At 54.3% G+C, this 23,778-nt stretch overlaps 1 protein-coding gene across 1 annotated transcript in view; it reads right to left on the reverse strand.

Moving 5' to 3' along the window:
* ITGA10 (integrin subunit alpha 10) overlaps positions 1–23,778 on the reverse strand; it is a 40,384-nt gene that overhangs the window by 11,152 nt on the left and 5,454 nt on the right. The window contains exons 4-19 of the mRNA XM_077841605.1: positions 21,082–21,191; positions 20,555–20,643; positions 18,200–18,314; positions 17,561–17,688; positions 12,173–12,321; positions 9,959–10,109; positions 8,688–8,853; positions 8,130–8,203; positions 7,443–7,587; positions 6,251–6,399; positions 4,978–5,121; positions 4,254–4,457; positions 2,576–2,706; positions 1,883–2,049; positions 1,633–1,775; positions 294–404 (exon numbers count right to left, since the gene is read on the reverse strand). Coding sequence (XP_077697731.1) covers positions 294–404; positions 1,633–1,775; positions 1,883–2,049; positions 2,576–2,706; positions 4,254–4,457; positions 4,978–5,121; positions 6,251–6,399; positions 7,443–7,587; positions 8,130–8,203; positions 8,688–8,853; positions 9,959–10,109; positions 12,173–12,321; positions 17,561–17,688; positions 18,200–18,314; positions 20,555–20,643; positions 21,082–21,191 — 2,176 coding nt within the window. The remainder of the gene's footprint in view (positions 1–293; positions 405–1,632; positions 1,776–1,882; positions 2,050–2,575; positions 2,707–4,253; positions 4,458–4,977; positions 5,122–6,250; positions 6,400–7,442; positions 7,588–8,129; positions 8,204–8,687; positions 8,854–9,958; positions 10,110–12,172; positions 12,322–17,560; positions 17,689–18,199; positions 18,315–20,554; positions 20,644–21,081; positions 21,192–23,778) is intronic.

Consider the following 23,778-nt stretch of genomic DNA (forward strand, 5'->3'; position numbering starts at 1 on the left):
AGAAGAGCCCACAGGCTACTGGGATCCATTTCCCAAGGGCACCTTCCGATGTTAGTTTCGTCCTCCACATCTCTCTGTGGTTTTGGAGGCGACCCCGCCCCTTTCTGCTGTCTACAGAAGGTGCTATCCAGCCTCCAAGGCAAGTGCCGACTGCAGGGAAGGGGAAGCAAGGTTTAAAGTGGCCGTAACCAAAGCCTTGCCCAGGTCCCAATCCCAGGAGGTGGGATCCCAGACGCCCAGCAACACAGCGGCTTGTTAATGACCCAGAGCAAAGGGACAGGTCAAGGGCTCACCAGCTTCTTAACAGTGGTGGACGATCTCTCATCCAGCACGGGGCCTGGGTCAGAATCGCTCAGGGCGAACTTCACCATCATGCTGACCGGCCTCAGGTAGTCCGTCGTGTCCTGCCGGGAGGAAGGAACCTAGGCTAGCTTTTGAGACGGGATTCCTTAGCCACCCACCGTCCCCTGGGGAGGATGCCAGCTTTGCTTGAGACCCGCTGGACCCCATGCTTCAGCAAGAGGGTCTGGAAACACTTCCCCCAGGGCATTATGGGATTGAGGGGGTCACCTTCCTCCAAAGCATCCAATACTAGCCATAGCTGGAGGCAGGCTAGCTTGGCTAGGCCAATGGTGGGATCCATGTAACTGGAGGTGACATGACTTACAGGTCCCTAAGTGGCCTGAGACTGGCCCTTCTCTCCCTGGGCCATACTCCCGCAGCTGGGAACAGCAGGGCTCTCCAAGCAAGGTCCCCCTTGTTATAAAAGAGGGGGCTGCCAGCCGGGCATTCGCTGGGAGCCTGGAACTTGCTCCTGCTGTAGTCCAAAATAACCTACATTTGATGATGCTGCAAAAGCCCACTGTTGGAGCAGTGTCCTGGAGCGGGCTGGACCCCAGAATCAGGAGGCTTGGTTGCTGGCTGAGCCCCTGTGACACGGACCATTTCTGGGCTGCTGAGGCTTATGTTTAATTGTATTTACTGAATCACTCGTTATGCTAACGGGCCTGGAGCCCAAGCCAGGCCTCATGATTATTTTAAGTCTAAATCCAGAACAAGTCAATAAATAACTCCCGGGCCAGGTAGCTCAAAGATGGGATCAGTTGCAGGAGGAAACCCAAATAGGAGGACAAATGCTCTGATCCCGGGAGGGAAGGACAGCGCCCCCCATTGGGCAATAGTGTGTAGAGCAAGAAGGATCAGGCAGTCCTAAGGGAGGCAGTGTGATCTAGTGGGTAGAGCACCGGGCTAGGGCCCAGGAGACCTGGAGCAAGATGCTTCCCCGCTCTGTGCCTCTGTTTCCCCTCCCACTCTTTCGACTGCCGGCTCCCAAAGGGCAGGGACCGTCTCTCGCTATGGGTCTGTCTACGCTGCATGACTGCAGCACGGGCAGACGGACCCGTACCTTAGCCGGCTCGGGTATTAATAGCAATGAAGCTGCAGCCAGGTCCCTGAGTACCACTTGATCCGCTAGCCCGTGTTTGCTGGCAGATAACCCCTCTGCTTGCAGTGCAGCGCAGCCTCGGTCTGTGTGCAGCAGGGGGTGCCGTTGTAATACTGATGCTGAACAGCAGGAGGCAGGATGCTCCATCGCTCCCTTCCTACCCCTCCCATAGCGTCCCCTGTACTCACGATCACGTGGAAGGGGAGCGGCTGGCAGGCTGCCTTCCCCACGCTGGCTCGGAGCCGCTTCTGCACCAGCTTCTGGGAGGTGTCGTCAAACACGGCCCTGGTGCCGAACTTCCTGTCATCCAGAGATGCGCTGTACTTGATCCCTGTGCCGACAAGGGGGCGGAGTCACTCCGGAGTCCCGGCACTCGCCGCGGGCCCACGGCACCGCGTACAAAGCCGGGGGCGGGTGCCGGGGCCCCGCGGCACTCACCGAAATGTCTGTCCCCCCGGCCCGGGGACCTGGAGGAGGCGCGGAAGCAGACGGTGGCCGTGACGCACGCAGAGTCCTTGCCCTGCCTCTGGCAGTTCTTCTGGAGCACGTTGATGGAGGTGGGGTTGACGGCCAGCGAGGCGTTGACCTGGACGATCCTCCGCGACCTGGCCCCCGGGGACCACATGTTCAAGACCCTGGGTCCCTAGGGCGCCCCGGCCTCCCACCGGGGCCAGCTCAGCCCTCCCTCTGCATCGGTTTGTCCAGCCGCAGGGGAAACAAGCACACAGGGAAGCTAGAACAGGACACTCGATTCTTCATGCCCGCGTCCTCTAGGGTACTCAGCCCTCCTAAAGAGGCCTGAAGGTGGGTGGAACTGGCCCCCGCCCCGCAAGACTCACCCCTGCACTGGGGGCCTCCCTCCACGCCTCCTGCCCTGCATTAGCTAAGGCAGTGTAGCTTAGTGGTTAGCGCACTAGACTGGGCCTCAGGAGACCTGCCTTCTATTGACCAGACCAGCCGCTGGGCAACCTCAGGCAAGTGACTTCCCCCCCTCCGTGCCTCAGTTTCCCCATCTGTACAATGGGGATAACGACCCTGAGCTCCTTTGGAAAGTGCCACGGCCATCGGTTGGTCCGACACACTCGCCACCTGTCCCGCTCGGCCCCTCCGTGACGGAGGGGAGCGACTCACCGCAGCACCACGGCGGCTCCCTGGGCCCCAACAGCCAAATCCACCAGCTCGTCCCCATCCAGGTCCATCTGCCCGTCCACGCTGCGGCCGAAGTAGCTCAGACTCGGGTGGAGGGACAAGGCTTCGATCCGCTGGCGGGTAAGTGGGGAGTTAGTCACAGGTGGAACAACGGCCTGGGCACCACAGGAACACCCCAGTTTAACTCATTCTCTCAAGAGGCAGCATTGCCTAGTGGTTAGAGCACCGGACGGGGACTCAGGGGGCCTGGATTTTATTCCCAGCTCTGTCACTAACCTGCTGGGTGATCTGGGGCAGGCTACTGTCCCGTTCTGTGCTTCAGTTTCTCCACCCATCCTTTGTCTGGCAAGCTCTTTGGGACAGAGAGCATCTCAAACTAGGTGTCCATGCAGCACCCAGCATAATGGGGCCCTACCTTCTGGGCGCTCCGGTGTAGTAATAACAACAGCCCAAGGCCCATTAGCACCAGCCCCCTGGGGAGCCAGCAAGGCGTTCAGGGAGATCCAGGCTGCTCTGACTTGTGCCAGGCACTAGACCAGCACCCAGAGAACCCCAAAGGTAACTTTAAGCCCACCCACCCTCCTCCCCCAGGAGCTCCAGCTGGGAGATCCCAGAGTCTCTGCCTGGCCAGCAGGTAAGAATCCCTGTTGGTGTTTCTAAGCCTGGAGCCCTGTCTCTTTCCCAGGGCAAGGGGACATGGTCACCTCCTGGGACACCCAAAAACTGCCCTCGCTGGACCAGACAAGCTGCTGCATGATGGGCAACCCCCCAACCCGCCTCTGTGCTGAATCTGAGCGCAGGAAAATCCTTTGGCACCCCAAGGGGTCTAGCTACAGGGCAAGCGAGTGAGTCGAGAGGATTTTGATGCCATCTGCCACCAGGGGGCAGCCCAGCCACAAACAAAACCCCACGGCTCTTTATTCAGCCCTCACTCCTAACACCACCCTGCAAAATTGGGGCTCGCTAATTCCTCCCTCATTGTCCCCCCATGTGGGACTCCTGCAGCAAGGGCCCAGATCCTCGCCTATGGAAATCAATAAGAGTTAGGCGCCTAAATACTCTTGAGCATCTAGGCCCAGATATTGAACACGCGATGGTTTCCTGGGAATTTGTCGGGGCTGGTGGTGGAGGAAAGGTGCCTGTGGCAGGTGGGCGGAGGGACGGTCTAGTGGTTAGAGCCGGTGGGACGGGGAGGACTCAGGACTCTTGGATTCTGTTCCCGGCACCAGGAGGGAAGCAGAGGGGGGCGGGCACCATGAGTCAGAACTTCTGCGTTCTGTTCCCACCCCTGCCACTGACTTAGGCTATGACTTGGGGCACATCATGGCCCCTCCCGGTGCCTCAGTTTCCCTATCCGAAAAATAGCGGTTATCATTACCCAGCTCCCTTGAGGATAAGGGGCAAAAAGACTTTAATTAATTAACGTTAGCGAAGCACGTTGAGCTCCTCAGGGGCTAGAGATAGCTGTAAACCTGGCATGACATTATCCATCCATTAACAGCACTTAACCCACTTGTTTACAGTAGGTCCTAGTGTAATGGAAGGCTTGATTTTAGGATCATACCAGTCTCTGGAACTAAATCCTCCTTAACAGGGCTGGGTTATTTCTAAAGAGCTGCAGCCCTGGCCAGGCACCCACCCTCTCGCCCAAGTGACTGACCTGCTGGTACTGCGGCAGGATGGTGCCCCGGGCGCCATGGTAAACGTACACCGCTCCCCTGTGGTCATCCTCCAGGGGCGCTCCCGCCACCACGTCGTTAAAGCCGTCGTGGTTGAGGTCGGGCACGGCTGCCAGGGAGTATCCGAAGCGAGAGTCCTGGGGCTTCTTGGCAGCATGCAGGGTCCCGCTGAACGTCAGGAGCAGCTGGGGTGCGGGGAAGGAAGCGAAAGGGGCTTTACGCCCTCCAAGCCCAGATTCAGCCTCCCTCTGCACCTGCCCGGCCCCCGGCCATGTCTACCGGGAGCCTTTGAGCATGTCGCCCTCCTGTGGCTAGCCCTAGCAATTACAACAGCCCACTACAGAGTTAGTCACTCCTACTCTGTCCTGTCCTGCCCTCCCCCGCCCCACGGGTGGCGGCAGAACCACATCTAGAGGCCCAGGAGCCTGCTACCAGAGCTGGTCCTTTAGCTCAGGATGTAGAAACCCGTGCTTTAAAACAGAGAGGCCCCAGGTTCAATCCCCCCTGTCGACATCCCGGGGTGTGGGGTTAAAACGGCAGGAGCAGAACGACAGCAGAGAGATGTTTGTTTGCGGGGTGTAGGGTGGGGGTCTGCTTCTCTTTCCCCTCTGCATGCTTGCATTCCCGTTCCTTCCCCCTGGCAAACCAACAGGACAAGTACCCCACCCGCCCAGGGAGACAGGTAGGGTGGGCGCTGAAATTTACCTGGCCGACTTTGTAGATATAGACCCGGCCTGTTTCTTTGTTCTGACCTCCCAAGTACATTGGGGCAGCAACCAGCAGGACGTCCGTGATTCCGTCCCCATTCACGTCCACAGGACACACTTCGCTACCGAAGTACGAGCCGATCTGCAAAGAGGATAGATTGGGGCGGGGGGGGGGGGGCGCGTCAGGAGGCAGCAAACCCTCATCTTCCTGCCTCCCCAGCATGCTCAATGCCAGCCTTGCTCTCTGCACTGCTCAGGCCTTGTCTACACCCAGATGTGGCCTCAATTTAACAACTGGTGCTGAATTAACTGAAGCTGGAACCGGTGCCAGAAGCCGTTTAGACGCTGTGTTTAAGCCAGACATAAACTGGTTTAATTTCAGTTGATTCTGAGTCAAAATGGGTTCGCACAGATTTAGCTGACATCGGTTTAAAACAAATCAGTTAAACCAGTTCCACTTCCTCATGCAGACAAAGCCCCAAACTAATCTGCCCCTCTTTGGGAGATAATGGTTGGGGGGTGGGGTGGGGGGTGGAATGGAATGGAAAACTGCATTATAATGTTCAGCCACTAGGTGACACTGTGTGTAACTTTACCAGGACGAGCCAGAGCAGCCGTAAATGTATCCTCATGAGAAATCATCTCTGTGTATGTGGCATTAACGGGGGCAGAAGGGGGTGTATCATTCAGAGTGATGCATCACCACGAGCAGGGCGACCCCCTTTTTTATACGCTCGCACGTGCAATTGTGCACGGTGGGAATTTTTCACCGAATGCTTTTTTCCCGGAACCCCAAACCTGGTCCCAAAGCAGGGTCGGGCTCAAGGAAATCTGACTCGAAGACCGTGTGTGCGTGGGGGGGAGGGGGGGTGTCAGCATTCTCTGGCCTTTTCCAGCTTTCCAGTGCCAAGTGGCTTTTCAGTCTGACGTTTAAGCTGATTAGAGCGGAAAAAAGCTGGGGCAGAGGGCAAAATGGAAAGGCAATGTTTGGATGGCCCCAGAAGGCGGAAAATGGCAGGTTTCTGGTTTGTGGCTATTTTTAAGAGTTCATCCCAGTTCAAGATGGGAAAAAAACGTCGACCTCTCAGAAATATTCCTGGGCTGGGGAAACTGTCTCCTGCCCGGTTCGAACAGCCCGCGCTTTCCGCCCTGCTCCCGTAACCCATCCCCGATGCCACAGGCTCTGGATTCACAGGCAAGTCACGGGAGGAGCGGAGACAGACTAGAGAGACAGGCTTAGCCCAACCCCACGCTGGCTGCCCGGCCCCTACCTGCTCCCCAGCGAGGGCCTGGGATATGACCACCCGCCCGCTGTTGCTCATCTCGAACAGGATAACCTTCCCCTTGTGCTTAAAACGCGGTGCCCCCGCCACGTAGAGACGCTTCCCGTTCCGGAGCCGGACCGAGGAGACTGTGTAACCTGTCATGAGAGAGGGGGACCCCGTCAGCTCTGCCTCTGGCACCCTGAGACGCTCTACACTGCAGAGAACATCAGGGCTGTTCTACAGGGTGGGCCGTGGGTTCCTGGGACGGGGGGGCAGGCAGCTGGTCAGTCTTGGGGTTTGGTAGGCTGACACAGAGAAGTGGGTTTTACTGATCTGTGGCACTTTCTCCAGGGGCGTTACTCTGAAGATGACCCTTCCAGAGAGAAGAATGGGGCAGGAACTGTTTCTTTGGTCTGTGTTTGTACAGCACCTTGCACCATGGGTGGCTGTGAGGTGCCACCACAATGCAAATAAAAAGAAATTAACAAGACAGTGACTAAAGGCACAGAGTTGTTCCCTGGCCTAGTCCTCTAGAGCCAGCCAGCTCTCCTTTTCCTCTGGGGCCCATGGAGAGATGTGTTTCCCATGCATTGTTCCCCCTGCCCCAGATTTTCCTGGGCCATCCTGACTTTGACAGAACCAGGGTATGGGCAGCCATGGGGCACATGCCTATCAGAGCTGGTACCTTGCCCACTCGTGTGACAGAAGCCAGCTGGCAGCTAACAACGGCTTCCAGACCCAGCAGGGATTGTCCTTTTGTTCTGTTTATACAGCGCCCAGCGCCAGAGGGTCCTGGCCCATGACTGGGGTTCCCAGGCGCATCCACAATACAAGTAATAAATCCCACCGGCTTAGGGCCCAGTTTTCAAAGCCATTTAGGCACCTAAAGATGCAGCTCGGTGCAGAGAAGGATTTTCAACAGTATCTACGTGAGTTAGGCACCTAACCCCCTCGGAAATTTGGCCCTTGTGTTGGGCTGGGCAACCTAGAGGAGATGGGATCTACAGCCCATTACTGAGCCCATTACAGCCCCTCAAGACATTCCACGCCCTGCAGCCCATGAGACATTTCTAACCCATGTGCCCTAGGCACTTGGCTCTTCCCCCAAGGGTCACATGATAACGAGAGGCAGGACAATAGAAACCCAAGGCTGCTCAGCCCCGGGAGAAGAGGGCTCGGGCTGACGGCACCACCGCACCTAGGTAGGCCGCGTGGTTCTTCAGCTCCAGCGGAAACTCCTTCTCGAAGGCTTTCCGGGGCAGGATGACCCGGCCGTGTCTGCTCTCCTTGAGGACGGCCCCATCCCAGTCGTACGCCCCCACGGTGCCAAAGAGGATCCCATCCTGGCAGGGGCATGGAGGAGAGAAGATGGGAAACAGTGATGTCTCTGTTACGCCAATCCCTTGGCCACGAGCCCAATTTACATTCCCCTTTGCAGGTCCCCCTGGAAGACAGTCAGTGCCTTGTGCTGCTCCTCAGTGGAAAGGGGATTCTGATGCACAGAGAGGAGAGGCTATTAGGATAACTTTCCACTTCTGCAATTGCTTTCTAGAGAAGTCCCTTGTAACAGAAGCAGGCAGTGACTGATATAAGGAGACAACGTGGTCCAGTAGTTGGGACACCTGACTAGCCTGCAGGCGGCCTGGGTTCTCTGGATGACCTTCTGCAGGTCTCTTCCCCTCTCTCTGCTCCTGTTTCACCTTTGTCTCGTCTCTTTAGATGGTAAGGCCTCCAAGGACAGGGATGGCCTTTGAATGCACAGCGCCAAGCACATTGGGAGGTTAATTTAATCTGCCTCATTGCAAAGGGATGGATGATACGATTTCGAGATCCCTTCTAGCCCTGCATGGCTAGGCTTCTGTAAGCTAACCAGCAGGAGCCTTACCTCCAGCAGGTGGGTTGAGAAGCCGATCTGGGACATCTCCAGTTCAAAGGAGCTTTCGTTATATCCATGCGTCCCTGGTGGGGAGGGGGAGAGAGAGACAAAATCAGCATCATTTCTGGTAACACAGCACAGGAAGATGGCCAGGGACATTTAGCTATGAACACTCACATTTGTCCTGGACCCTTCCAACAGGATGCAGGGCCAGGAATGGCTGCTTAGCTCTGTAGAATGCTAAGGGGGAACTGGAGAAAGAGGGTCCATGTTTTAGGGAGGACCTAGCTTGGAGTGGGAGAAGGAGGTCAGGAATGGCTCAGATGTGACACTGGCCTCTCACAGCATCGTGTAAAGTTCTGTTTTCTCCTACACGGCTCCCGGGGGCTCCACTGCTGGCCCTGCTCCTGGCTGCTGTCCCGGCTGCCGGCCCCGTGCCCAGGATCCCGGCTGCCAGCCCCACACCAGGGGACTCTGCTGCTGGGCCCAGTCCCGGCTGTCAGCCCCAGGTACTGGCCGCTGGCCCCTGGGACTCCGCTGCGGCCCCGATCAGCCAAACGCAGTTACCTTCAAGGCTGAAGATCCTGTCCCCTAAGGCGTCCACAATGTCGTTCAGGGCCGCCTCGTCGCTCACGTTGAAGAAGTATTTCTCATCGGGGTCACTGGCGATGTACTTGATTTCATTGATGAAGGAGTGGGGATCCTGCTGTCGGCGCATGTAGTGACCTAGGACCTGAGAAGCCAAGGCTGTTGAGGTTTGTGTCACCTTCACCTGGTTACTCACTGTGTAACATGGCACACTCTGAAGGGGTTGAGCAAGAGCCCCGCAACTTGCGCTGGTTGGAAAATGTGTTTTTCCCCCTCTCCCAGTGGAAAATTTCAATTTGGAAAATTGCCACCAGAGTGCCTCATGGGAATTGTAATTCAGCTGCCTCTTGTTCCCATTCTCCTCTATAGGCCAGGGTCACTGGTTGGACTACATCTCCCAAGATGCACCAGTCTACCCTCTTCAAGGAGGCAGCTGCACCATGGGAGTTTTTGGCCATGGTGGAACATGGGAAATGTAGTTTGGCTGCCTCCTGCTCCTCTATAGGTAGGTTTGGAAGGATTAGTTTTTTAGCTAAATGTTAGTAAACGTCAACTTCCCGAAACACACACAAACGAAGAAAAAAATTATTTCCATTGATAATAATTGAAATTTACAGATGGGCAAAGTAAGAAAAATGTTGCCTGAGAACTTATTAGCGTTAGATTTAGGGCTATTTACTTCGTAGAGTTTGAGATGAGATGTTGACAATTTGTGTTTTAATCTTTATAAAGCCGTCACTTTTTCAGTCTCAAGGTCATTAAATAATTATTTGCCTGACCCCCACATTGTCTGACCCCTCCCAATGTCCCACAACTGTGAACGTTTAAATGGCTAAAAATTAGAAAAGTGCTTCAAAACAAACATTGTTATTATCGTCAAAAGTATAAAAACTAAAAATTGAGTTTGGCCAAGCCCGTGTATTGGCTGACAGTCACTGGGTGGACTACATCTCCCATGATGCACCACAGTCTTTCCTCTTGGAGGTAGAAGTTGCATCATGAGAGTCCCTGGTCATGGTGCAACATGGGAAATGTCATTCAGGTGCCTCATGTCCCCAGTCTCCTCCATGGGCCAGGCTTCCATATTGAGAAGAGTTGATACAGGAAGAGGAGGGAGGTTTCCCCAGATAAAATTCCCCATCACCATCAGCCGGTCCAGAGCATGAGACTCAGACAAGCCGGGCTGGAGCATTCAGACAGCACTAGCCCATGCCCCAGCCACATCGAGTCCCTGGGCGCTGCCCACTCACCGCGATAGCATAGCGCGTGATGTTGCGTTTCTCGCATTCAGCCAGGGCCTCCGGCAGCTCGTCCCCGTCGTGGGACTCACCGTCTGTCACCACGATCACCAGTTTGGTGGCTCCTTCCCGGCCCCCCCGCTCCGGGCTGAAAGCCTCCGAGCTGCCACAACAGAGGGAGAAAACAGAATAAGGTTCTAGCCCTGGCTGAGGCAGGGTCAAACGCTGTGAGAGGCCCAGTTCCTAACCCTGCCCTATAAGGTGCAGAGGGGCTTCAGCCTCCAGGGCCCATTCAGGCTGCCAGTGAGTGGATCAATTGTGGTGGTGGACCCCACTGTGCTAGGGGCTGTACAAACCCCCAGCGAGAGTCCTGCCCTGACAAGCTTACAATCCAAAAAGAACAGACAAAAGGAGAGAGGGGAAACTGAGGCAGAGAGAAGGGAAGCAACTCACCCAGGGTCCCCCAGCAGGTCAGTGGCAGAGCTGCGTATAGAGCCTGGGTCTCCAGAGCCCCAGTCCGGTGCCATGCTTGAACCGGGCCGAGACCCAAATTTCATTTCCACTTAGCAGCATGCAGCCCTCCTTCTGCAAACCCACCTTCAGACCAGCTCTGCCCTGCAGATGGGGCTCTGTCGGTCAGAAGGTGAGATCCCCCAGCTGACCCAGTTGTGCTGGCAAGTACCCTCGCAGCAGACACGCTTATGCCAGCAAAACTGCACTTTGGTCACGGCAGTTTGCTTCATTCAGGGAAGCGGAGAGGATGTGGGATAATAACCAGGACGGTGGAGAGAAATTTGGGGCCCCGGTACGTCATGTTCGCTGGAGCCCCACCCCGCCATTTCTGGAGAGATCAGTAGTTAATTTACTCAGACGTTACTGATGTTTTAGGTGCCCCCCGAGCTCAGGGAGCTGGTACAGTTGCCCCCGGTTAGCCCTGATAACAACCATACTAGCAAAAGCCCAGCTTTACCGATACAAGCCGCGTCTACACTAGGAGAGCATTGCTGGTATAAGATACTGATCTAGCTACCCAGGGCAAAGCGCTCCTGGCACGCACGGGGCTTCAGTCATGTCTTGTCCCAGAGGACGGGGAAAGAGTGTGTTTTCATAGGCTGATCCCTGGAAATCTGTACCAAAGGTCCTTCTACACCCCCCATAATACCTGATTCCCTCCCAATCTTTTAACACATTCTTCCTCCCCAGCCTCCTGGGAGGCAGAGAAGCGCTATCATCTCCACTTTACAGCTGGGGAAACTGAGGCACAGAGCTGCTAAGTAACTTGCCCAAGGTCACGCAGGGAACCGAGCAGGGACTTGAACCTGGGTCTCCCCTATCCCAGGGGAGTAATACTCTTCCTCTCAGTAGCCACCGTCTCCTCTCCAGTTGGAAACAGCGCTCCCATTACCAGCCTCCCACCAGCTTTCCCCAGGACCAGGCTCAGCTCCCAAGAGGCCTGGCGCTGCAGCCCAGCTACAAACCACCCTACCTCTCGCTCTCGCCTCGGGCGCTTCGCCCTGGCGCCATTAGTGCATGCCATGGGACCAGCTGTCCCTTTAATGAGATCTCTGCTCACACAGACCCCTCCGAGTCTGACTTCTACACCCACATTCCCTTCCAGGGCTCCACAGACTCAGTTACGGGCAGCCGGGGGAGTTTGTTGATCCTGATCAGCAAGGAGCAAAAAAGACCTCAGAGGATGCAAAGGGTTAGCTTTGGGGCCGGAAGAGAGCTCTGTGAGCCGTCCAAAGGCCACACACTTGAGATGCCTGAGGTTCAGCGTGTTGGCATCTGCTAGAGGCGTCTTAACAACGAAATTCCTGTCTTAACAAACCTAAGGCAATTAAGAGATGAGTGAGGACTTGCCCTTCCTGGGCTGAATTTCTCCTTCCCCGCACTGTTGTGCTGGGTTGTTAACAGTTGTACTCCACCCCTGAGCTGGCTGCATTTCGGTGGCGTCAGTTTGTGCCGGGCATTGGGATCCCAGAGCTGTATAAGCACCAAGATACTTTGCCATCGTCTCCCTGCAAGAGGCCCCCTTTTCTCTGGTTCTGCCTGGGGAGGAAATACCATGAGAACAGCATCTTCCAGGGTATCTAGGAACTTTCCGCTTCTGGAAATTCACCCCAGAATGGATATGGCGCTTAGGCAGCTAAGAAGTGCGGAGACCACAGTTAAAAATCCACACGCCCAGCTCCCATGAAAAATCCCTCCCGCCACTCCCCCTACCAGGCCTTGTGGATAGCGAACGCCGTGCGAGTCTCCCGGCCCTCCTGCCGGCTGATGTTCTTCGCCGCCTCCACCACTTCTTCCGCCGTCTGGTAATCCCAGAGGCTCCATTCGTGGACAGCTTTCTCCCCGTACTGCAGCACCCCCACCTATAACAGAGAAGCCACGGTCAGTGGTGCTACAGGCAGCTCGGGGCTAAGCTATCCCTTCTGCATGCAAAGACTGGGGTAGGAAGGGCAGTGGATTGGGAGTTGAGAGACAAGGGCTCAGTCCATGGCCTTCGGCAAGTCAGTTGACCTTCCCCTTGTGGATGTACCGAGGACTATGTTGGAATTGCAAGCTATCGCTTTAAGAGCAGCAGAGGGGGTGGGGGTGTTCCTGCTTAGAGGGCTCTGTAGCAAAGTGTGGGAGCAACGTCAGTCAGCACAGCAGGCAGCCAGTTTGAAAAGAGCCCACTTACAGCACGGTGGGGTGAGTCATGTGTCAGTGAATTAGGGAGCAGCCTGTTTTGTCTCTCTCTGTTTTGGGGTTATTGTTCTGAATTCTAAGCAATAAAGTCACGTTACATAGAAACATAAATATTCCTGCTGGCAGGTTGCAATGTAACGTGTGTGTGTGTGAGTGAGAGAGAGAGAGCTAAACAATGTGCACTGAAGGGTTTCTCTGGTTGCAAATGCGGGGGGCTAGGAGATCGGCTGCGAGTAAGAGGCAGCAGGAAGCCAGGAGAAGCAGTTGTGAGCATGATTTGGAGGGGAAGACGAGACAGAGCTTGTTGGGCACAGAGCTCGCTGGAGGGGCAGACGTGGCATTGTCTGAGCAAGGAAACTGCCTGCTGTTTGTTTCTGCCACACTCGGGAACAGAAGAGAGGACTCTGTGGACATATTTTTGTGAAGAAACATGGGTAGCACTGAATTCTTATCCTGACAGAACCCGCCCTGCACGGCCCAGAACACTGGCTAACTGTGCAGGCCAAAGGGTCTCAAACTCAGACTTTAAGGTCAGAAGGCACCATTATGATCATCTAGTCTGATCTCCTGCATAATGCAGGCCACAGAATCTCACCCACCCACTCCTGCAATAAACCTCTCACCTATGTCTGAGCTATTGAAGTCCTCAAATCATGGTTTAAAGACTTCAAGGTGCAGAGAATCCTCCAGCAAGTGACCCGTGCCCCATAACGCAGAGGAAGGCGAAAAAACCTCAGGGCCTCTTCCAATCTGCCCTGGAGGAAAATTCCTTCCCGACCTCAAATATGGCGATCAACTGAACCCTGAGCATGTGGTCAAACATCTCATTAGTCTGATTAGTTCAGGTGCGAGGTTGCAGACCAGTCTGGGTGTGTATCCCAGACGGGACGCTGCATTGTTTGCCTCTCTCATGAGCACGGAATCCGCCAGCCAGAGGAAATCCTCTCGCATTTGGCGAATGCACTAGAGCAGCAAAGAGCAAAGGATGCAGAGGGGACACGCAGTCAGGCTCCAAGTACTTGCTAGGGGCGGATTGGAAGATCTAAGTGCAGGGAGCTAACACAGGGCAGGCGTCTGTCCAACACACCAACGGGAGGGTGTGGGGGGGGAAATCCGTGGCATCGCGGTCCCTTCCGTAGGTTGGTGGGAGCTGAGCTAGCAATAACAAAGCTGGCTTTTGCTTGGGTGACTCCAGGACACCTGGCCTTGAATGAGGTTTTGCGTTTCAGCCCTGGCCTGTGCCGACTCAGCAGAGCGGGCGTTCTCCACCCCGACCCCTCAAACGCATATGACAAAGCTCAGAGGTTAGGCTCTCTTTCCACCTCTTTTCTTTACGTTTCCTGTTTCCCCCATGGGGTGGGATTTCTTGGTGCCCCCCACCCCGAGTGGACACAAACCCTGGGGATGGAAAAAACCGGACACCAACCAGAGTGTCAGTGCAAAGCATTGTGGGACCAGGCCAGCCGGTGCCAGCCAGGGCCACAGCGAGGAAAGGCATTCTGGGAGTACAGCAGAGGGTATGAGTGGGGCATTCTGGGAATGCGCCGATTGCAGGGCCAGAGCGAGACTGGACATTTGGGGAGCAATGTGGGACCAAAGGCAGGCAAGGCATCCTGAAGAGAGGGGCTGGGTACAAGGAATTCTGGGAGCAGGCTGGGGGCCAGAGCAAAGCAGGGCATCCTGGGGGCAGAAGGGCAGGGTCAGAGGCCCGTTAGCATGGTCTGCCTGGGCTCTGCAAAGGGGGAGGAGGGATAGACGCCCCAGGGGGCTAGGAGCACGTCTGCCCAGCCATTGCTGCTGGTGGGTCAGGTTGGAAGGGGTCCCCTTTGCAGAGGCTCCTGGGTTTGGCCCGTCCTCGGGCTCTAGGCAGCAGAGTATCGCAGCTACCAGCCCCGATGCTGGGAGGAGCTGAGCCCCAGCGCCCATGGGAGTAGCGGGGATATGCCACTCCTCTCAGGATCAGGCCCTTGGAAGGGAATCGGGACCCGTGGGGGGGGAGGCAGTTAGCCACCACTGTGGCCCTGAGTCAGCCCGCCTGCCCCGTGAGTCAGCCCCGTCCCACGGCAAGCCAGCCAGACTCACGGTTTCCTTATTTACTCATCCTGAGGATGTGGGGAGGGAGGCAGGCGATTGTCATTTGAGGGGGAAGCCTGTTTCCTTTGATCTCCTTGGGGGGGCAGGAGGGAGGGGGCTTTAGGCTTGCCAAGATGAGGACTCCCTGCTTCACTTCAGCCTTGCCCCACTCCTGCCCTCCTTACTCCCCTCCCACCTTCCCTGCCCTGTCCTGCCAAGATTTATGGGGGTAGGGAGGGGATCAGCTCTCCCTCTGCTCGCTCTGCCTTTCCCCTCGTCTGTCTCGTCTATTTCAATTGTAAACTCTCTGAGGCAGGGACTGTCTCTGAACAGCGCCTGGCCCAATGGGGCCACGTTCTCAGCACCGTGGTACCGCAAAGCAGCGGAAATGGGGCCTTCTCTACACTGGGACGTTACCAGCTGCATCGGTGCCCCCCCCCCCAAATAGACACCATTTGCACAATTTATTCCAGTTTGCACCAGCGTGCAGTTTATACCAGCCTGCACCCACATAAATTAGACTAAAAGAAAAGGAGGACTTGTGGCACCTTAGAGACTAACCAATTTATTTGAGCATAAGCTTTCGTGAGCTACAGCTCACTTCATCGGATGCATACTGTGGGAAGCGTAGAAGATCTTTTTATATACACACAAAGCATGAAAAAATACCTTTGTGTGCATATAAAAAGATCTTCTACACTTTCCACAGTATGCATCCGATGAAGTGAGCTGTAGCTCACGAAAGCTTATGCTCAAATAAATTGGTTAGTCTCTAAGGTGCCACAAGTACTCCTTTTCTTTTTGCGAATACAGACTAACATGGCTGTTACTCTGAAACCTATAAATTGACTAATAATTCTCAGCCAGGGGTACGCATACCCCAGGGGTACATAGAGGTCTTCCAGGGGCACATCAACTCAACTAGATATTTGCCTAGTTTTACAACAGGCTACATAAAAAGCACTAGCGAAGTCGATACAAACTCAAATTTCATGCAGACAATGACTTGTTTATGCTGCTCTATAGGCTATACCCTGAAATGGAAGTACAAGATTTATAGTTCAGTTGATTTATTTTATAATGATATGGTAAAAATGAGAAAGTCCGCAATTTCATAGAATCATAGAATATGAGGGTTGGAAGGGACCCCAGAAGGTCATCTAGTCCAACCCCCTGCTCGAAGCAGGACCAATTCCCAGTTAAATCATCCCAGCCAGGGCTTTGTCAAGCCTGACCTTAAAAACCTCTAAGGAAGGAGATTCTACCACCTCCCTAGGTAATGCATTCCAGTGTTTCACCACCCTCCTAGTGAAAAAGTTTTTCCTAATATCCAATCTAAACCTCCCCCACTGCAACTTGAGACCATTACTCCTCGTTCTGTCATCTGCTACCATTGAGAACAGTCTAGAGCCATCCTCTTTGGAACCCCCTTTCAGGTAGTTGAAAGCAGCTATCAAATCCCCCCTCATTCTTCTCTTCTGCAGGCTAAACAATCCCAGCTCCCTCAGCCTCTCCTCCTAAGTCATGTGTTCTAGACCCCTAATCATTTTTGTTGCCCTTCGCTGGACTCTCTCCAATTTATCCACATCCTTCTTGTAGTGTGGGGCCCAAAACTGGACACAGTACTCCAGATGAGGCCTCACCAATGTCAAATAGAGGGGAACGATCACGTCCCTCGATCTGCTCGCTATACCCCTACTTATACATCCCAAAATGCCATTGGCCTTCTTGGCAACAAGGGCACACTGCTGACTCATATCCAGCTTCTCGTCCACTGTCACCCCTAGGTCCTTTTCCGCAGAACTGCTGCCTAGCCATTCGGCCCCTAGTCTGTAGCAGTGCATTGGATTCTTCCGTCCTAAGTGCAGGACCCTGCACTTATCCTTATTGAACCTCATCAGATTTCTTTTGGCCCAATCCTCCAATTTATCTAGGTCCTTCTGTAACCTATCCCTCCCCTCCAGTGTATCTACCACTCCTGCTAGTTTAGTATCATCTGCAAATTTGCTGAGAGTGCAATCTACACCATCCTCCAGATCATTTATGAAGATATTGAACAAAACCGGCCCCAGGACCGACCCCTGGGGCACTCCACTTGACACCGGCTGCCAACTAGACATGGAGCCATTTGTCTGTAATCGTGCGCTGGGACGCTTTTGTAGTTTTAGGTCTGATTTTGTAGGCAAGTCATTTTTAAGTTAGGTGAAACTTGGGTGTATGCAAGACAAATCAGACTCCTGAAAGGGGTCAGGAGTCTGGAAAGGTTGAGAGCCACTGAATTAGACCATCTAGATTATGTCTAGGCTTGGAAGGTTTGAATTTTTATCGGTGAATGTGGAGGAACATCAATTTCCCCGCACGACAAAAACCTATTTCCATCGATCACAATTGAAATGTTCAGCTAGGCCAAGGACTGCAAATGCTGCTTGCGAACTTAACATTTGATATTAACTTTGTTGTATTTTGACATGTGACGTTGACAATGTGTGTTTTAAGGGTTACAAAGCTTTAACTTGTTGCATCTCAACATCTGTCCTGAAATAATTATTGTCTGGCAACCCCCCTCCAGAATTTCCCACAACCGTGAAAATTTAAATAGTTAAAAATCTAAAAAAATGCTTAAAAATTTTGATTAGCCATAGAAGTTATAAAAATATTTAAAATCGAACACTGCCAAGCCTAGTTACATCTATGTCAGGGGCTTGCCTTCCTGCAGCTAGGTTGGCTGCTCAGTTCCTGGTGTAGGCAAGATTTACGAGATGCAACTATCAATCCAGAGTCACTCCGCTGAGTTCCACATGGCTGCTCCGGATTGAGTCCCGCACTGAATCTGAAGGATACACTCACCTGGATCTGGTTCGGGTCGATGAAAAACTTGCTGAGGATGTTGCTGAGGAAGTTCTGCACCTCGTACCAGGGATAGATGCTGTTGGAGCCATCCAGGACAATCACTATGTCCATGTAGGTAGAACACCCTGAAACACACACGCACACATGGCAGCTGGGTCATCAGACGGGAGCTGACATGGGGGTTTGGGGACCATGGCCGTTGCGGCTTTGCTGGGTGCAGTGCATTCTGGGAACAGCCAGAGGCCGGCGCATTCTGGTGCCAGAGGCAGGGCATTCTTGGAAGGGCCCGGTGCCGGTTAGCTGTTCCAAAATCCCAGACAGGAGCACGGAGGAGACCTTTCCAGGGCATTGCATTAAGGCTGGACACAGCTGAACGGGTGACCTCTCCGGTCTTGCATTGCCCCAGGACTTGCAGACCCAAGAGGCCAGCGACCCGCCCCCGCCCCCTCCCTGCCCCCAAAGCTGCTGCAATACGAACTCCAAAAGTCCACCCGAAAGGGTTGGGCGGGGGAAAGCCAGTTGGCTGCACTGCTGGCATGCTTGTAACGCAAAACAATCTCGGGCCCAGACAGCTTCTGTGGCCCAGCCCGGCTCCGTTTCCACTTCCCCACACACAGCCGCCGGCTCGCCACCTACTCTGAGCCGTGGGGGCGATGGTTTCGGTCGGCTGGAAGCTGCCATCCACCCTGGTGCAGATGCCCGTGCTGAACATGGAGGTGCCGCACTCCTGGGACCAGAGCGGGGCGCAGGCCTGCCCAGGAGAGGAAGATGTAGGTTAAGCCTGTCCCTGAGGGATGGCGCGTCCCCGTTATTCTATCTACGCAGCTTAAAGCTCCCCCTCCCGGGAGGCGTTTGCCGTGCCAGAGCAGAGAAGTGGCTCCTCTGGCCCGCCTCCAATGGCACAGACCAGGGGTCTCTCCAGCCCGTTACTCCATCCGCAGGCAGCCTGGAATAGGCCAGGACCCCAGCTAGGTCACTACCCCCCTGCACGTGTGCTGGAATAGACCAACATCCCAACTCCAGGTGCATGGGCAGGGATTAGATGGAGCGTGAGTGTCTGTCCCGCCTCGGACGTGTCTCCCACCCTGCTGCACTGGGATAGCCCAGCGGGACCAGCCAGCCAGCTGTCCTTTCCCTGACATGCGCGGCGTTAAGTCCTGGCCCTAGAGACCAGCGTCCTCTGGGTCCTAACTCCTACGCCTCCACCCGGGCTGGGCACGGTTGCTGTGAGGTGCAGAGGGGAATTCCTCTCTCTGCCCCGATCAGCCCTCAGCCTCTGCGTTGAAGCTGTCAGTCGAGGGGGTGGTTTCTGAGAGGCGGACGCTTGTCTGTTGGGAACTGGCCTGAGACCCACCAAACTCATGTCACGCAGGAGCCAGCAGACGGGGAACACACAATGCCCGGGGTTATGCTATACCGCACCACACGAGGCGGGGTGTACGTGGAATTCTTTAAGTCGAGTTAGGCGCCTAACCCCCATTGATTTCAAAGGGCGTTGGGCACCTAAATACCTTGAAGAATCTGGCCTTTAGGGTATGTCTCCACTGCAATCAAAGGGGGGGAGGGTGTTCAGAGCCGGGGCTCCACCCTGAGCCGGAACGGCAACACTGCTGTTCTTAGCCCCGCCAGCCTGAGCCGCGCCAGCATAAGACCATTGACCCGGGCCCTGAGACTCACTGCTGCAGGTGTTCGATTGTCCCCTGGCCTCTCTGTGTGTGACGCAGGGATAACCCATGTCCCCACCTCACAGGGGTGTCATGGGGCTAAACCCACTAACCGCTGGGAAGTGCTCAGCCACTCCGGTCTCGGGAGCCAGCTAAGTACCTTCGACTAGACGGCTACTCCAGGGAGTATGCTGTGTCGGGCTATGACTGTCCAGAGCAGGGAGGCTGTGGGGGAAACTGATCCCCAGTGGCAAAGGCAGCAGGGCTGGGGGAGAACCCAGCACAGCCACCCCGCTGCCCACAGTGGCCTGACCGGCTCTGAGCAGACCCTGACTCAGTGAGCAAACAAGAGCAAGACCATAGGGCGGCAGCTAGCAGGGAGCGAAAAGTGACATGGGGCTATATTCATTCCTCCTCCCTCCCAGCTGAATGACAGAGCCAGGCCTGACTGCCTCCCTAACGCTACAGGACTGGCAAGGGGGAAGAGGCCGCGGCGGGGTGCTCAGAATGAAGCCAGACCCTGCAGTACAGAGGCAGGCTGAGAGCCGCTCTGGTATTACCTCGCTCTAGACTAACTCCACTCGAATTTCGCTCGTCTTCTCCCCCCCTGCCATCCACCCTTCTGCCCCTCCCCAGCCCTGCCCTCCTTCAAATCTTCTCCTCCGTCCACCTCTGTCTCTCCCCACCATCCCCAGGGATCTCTAGGCTTCTACTTTTCACCCCTCAGCAGGACTTTCTGTCAAAAAGCCCAAGGGGTTTAGGAGCACACACCCCACTGGGCTCTCAGCCGGATCTGTGCTTCTCGCGCCCTCAGAGCACTTTGGCAAATCCTCTCCGCCATGCTGGGAAAATTTACAAAACTATAATGGCTCCCTGGGTTAAAATGCAACTTGCCCCAGCGACACTGAGGTTTCAAGACACGCTTTGGAAATGGTCCTTTTCCAAGCCTAGCCCTAGCTCAAGAGGCAGTGTTTCCCAGTGGGTAGGGCCCTGGACCAGCAGTAAAGAATCCTGGGTTCTATTTCCACCTCTGACTTGCCATGTGACCTTGGGCAAGTCTCTGGGCCTCAGTTTCCCCTCCCACTCCTTGTCTTACACTGACTTAGATTGTAAGTTCTTTGGGGAAGGGACTGTCTCATTATGGGTATGTACAGCATCTAGCACAACGGGGTCCTGATCTCAACTGGAGTCCTGAGATGCAACCGCAATTGGAAGTTTGTGGGTCTAAGTTTGCGACCATGAGGCTCACACATGGGGTGGTAAAGGCAGCTCAAAGAAATGCAGCCCATGGGACTTTTTTCCACCCGTCGGTAAGAAATCTGCTCACCACAAAGCCATCCTCTTTGTTGTCCAGGAGCGTCATTCCAAAGTGCATGTTTCTGATTTGCGTGGAGACGTTCCGCAGGGCCAGGTCACCTAAATAAAGTGCAGAGAGGTGGAAGGAAAAGCAAACGGCGTTTTAGTGCCCATCTCCGAGGCTCATGCTGTGGCTGTCAGAGGAGCGGAAGGGAACTGGGCATTTCAACAGGAGTTTGTCGTCTAATTCCCATGAGACCCTTTGTAAACCCTGTCCTTTACATTTACTTTCAAAAGGCTGAGCGGGTTCATAACCACCCGGGGTGGGGAGTGGGAAGATTTAGACACCCAGTTTTCAGGAATGAAAATGCCAGTGCAATTATAAAGGTTACATTCTCAGTAGGGTTTGCTGGAGCTTGGCAGATTGGGTGCCAGGGCTCCTGGGTTTGGATGCCAGCCCTCCAGTCACCATAGAGTTCTAAATCCCTCAGGGCAGGTTTGAAAATTTCAACCGAAATGGATCGGGTTTTTCAAGGCGGCGCCTCCAGATGGTGTTACCTAGGTTGACCTTGGCACAGGCGGAGACGTTTCTTGCACCCATAACGCACTTGTACACGTCCCCTTTCCGGTTGTCGGCTGTCCCATCCCAGGGCGCCCCGACCAACATCCTGTAGAGGAAACACCAACAACACAGTCAATGGGGCAGAGATGGGGCCTTCCTACTCAGAACATCAAGAAATAAATCGTCAGCAGAGTGGGCATCCCGAGATTCTGATGCGACAGGGAGAGGTTTGCAGGGAAGTTTTATAGTTAAAAAGTGTTATATAGAAACCCTTCCCGCGGCGTGGCATAAACCTGAACTGCCCCGAAAGGTCTGTTATTTCATAAGCATCCATTTTTGCACTTGCCTCGAAAGCTGCTATGATTGGCTACCCTCAGAGACAGGAGGCTGCGGACTAAAGGCACTAGCTTGATCCAATAGGTAGGGCCTATGTTCCTAGTTAACAATACTTGGCACTTTGCACAGCATTAAGCCAGTCTAAAATTGCAAAGCATTTTACAGCGGGGCAGAGCATCATTAGCCCCACTGTACGGATGGGGAAACTGAGGCATATGGAAGGAGACATGACATGCCCAGGCAAGTCACTGGCAGAACTTGGAATAGAGATCACACTGCAACTGCCAGGTCCTACTCTAGATGTTAGACAAACTCCCTCACAGAGCTCGGCATCACAGAGCACAGAATAGGGCTGCGTCCCTTTAAATAGTCTGGAAGACCTCGAGTTCTGTGTTTTAGACACACATCCCCAGAAACCAGCCAGCGCAATAGCATGTGGGCAGCTAGGTCAGGCGTGTTTGTGTCTCCTTAGCAAATACGGTTCTTTGGGGCTGACCGTGCCTGGTTTAATTGGGCCTTTCCCAGCCCTGCAGCATCCTGGAATCCTCATCACACCAGCCCCCTGCTTGCCTCTGGTCTGGTAACATAATGAAAATACCGTCGGGGAGACGAGTTCTGGCTCTCTGCTTTAGCTAAAATGCTGCCTAAGATTATAGCTCCGTTAGTTCCTCTTGGTTCATACGCCTCCGGGTGAAAACACACGTGGAGGAAATTCTCTGCACAGATGGATCGGGAAGGGAAGGACGCACCAGAAGGCCAAAACCTCAGCTGGTTCAGTGGTTAGGGTGATGCCTTAGGACTTGGGGGATGTGAGGTCAATGCCTTGTTCTTCCAAAAACTTGGGCAAGTCACCAGTGCTCCGCTGAGCTACAGAGATCTGGCCACCCAGAAAACAAGCCCTCCGCGTTTTAACTGCCTGCAAGTGCTTTTAAAACACCCCAGGGAAAAAAAGATCGATTCAAACGAAGAAGGGAGAAAATAGACTCCATGAAACCGATCTGGGAGGCTCTCAGTACTCCCAGCCCCAAGGAGCGCTGGTGACAAGAACGAGCCAGAGGAGGAGTGAATGGAGAAAGCAGCTCTCAGGTTGAGGATGGGCGAGAGGAAAAGGCGGGGGGGAAAAGGCACTTGGATGTAGACGTGGAATTGTTCGGCCAAACTTTGCAACTTAACTCAATCGTCCTCGCCCCGTCTGTGGCTGCTGAGCACGGCTGACAGAGCTGAGGAGGAACGATTCCCAGATCCTCAAAGATGGGTAGCACCTAACTCCTCAGGCACCAGGCGCTTATCCACATGCTTAACTTTAGTCCTGCGACACGTCCTGTTCCTCCGGGCCTCTGGTCCCAAATGGAGAACAGCGACAACATCGCCGCCCTCCCGCACAGCATAAATGGATGCACAAAGGTGAGGCACGCGGACACTGGGCCTCATCTCGGTACTTCACATAGACCAATCTATTCTTGGTGCGCCTCCCTTCCAAGCCAGCGGCTTTCGACTTCCCGACACTCATCGCCGTGTGTTTCATTTTTAAAAGAGCCAGGGCTTACTGAGGCCCCCGACATGCTGGCAGCCCCTCGGGTATTGGGTTAGTATTTATTATTAACTATTTATTGAAAATTTTCCATCAAACCTTTTCTTTTGTGCGGAGGGGAGGCTGGGATGGAAAACTGGGGTTTTGACGAACCCAAAATGTTTCCTGACGGCATCTGCTTTCCTTGAAAGGCGTTGATATATTTTTTTCAGACAGGAAACTGAAAAATTTGGGTGGAAAAGCCAGGCGGTTTTTGGTTTGGTTTTGGTCATTTTTAATTTGCTCCCTCCTCAAAAAAAAAAGTCAACATGTTCCACTGGGCGTTTGGACAGAATGATGGGACAGATTTTTGATTTTTCTTCACATTTTCCATGGAGTGCCCCTCCCCTCTGCTTTCCAACAAGTTCTACGTTTGTCAGCCTGGTCGCCACGCTTTAAAGTGGATGAAAGTTTGGGGAAACCGTTCTAAACGAGGGCAGATTTACTGCCTTTTCCGGCCTTGGTGGGAAGCTCATTGTAGAGACTGTCGTGGCTGTTCAGAACGGGAATCACCAATCTCAGGCCCCAAATTTAGCCCAGGAGGGAAACCAGTTAAGGTCTGGAGACAGTTTTGTCCATCAGCGGGACCTGCCTTAGCCGACGACCGTGGAGTTGGAGTTACACATTTTCTTGGGGGCGGGCAGAGGTGCTGCCATGAAAGGCCCGTGCAACATCCACAGAGGAGTGGTAGTAGATGCTTTTCATGGGGACAGCCTCCCTTTAGCTTACTGACATGTGCTTTCTAGCCAATTTTGGGAGGGACTGTATCTCAGGAGCCCCTTGGTCA

This window comes from Eretmochelys imbricata, chromosome 24 (assembly GCF_965152235.1).
Source record: "Eretmochelys imbricata isolate rEreImb1 chromosome 24, rEreImb1.hap1, whole genome shotgun sequence".
Lineage (NCBI taxonomy): Eukaryota > Metazoa > Chordata > Testudines > Cheloniidae > Eretmochelys > Eretmochelys imbricata.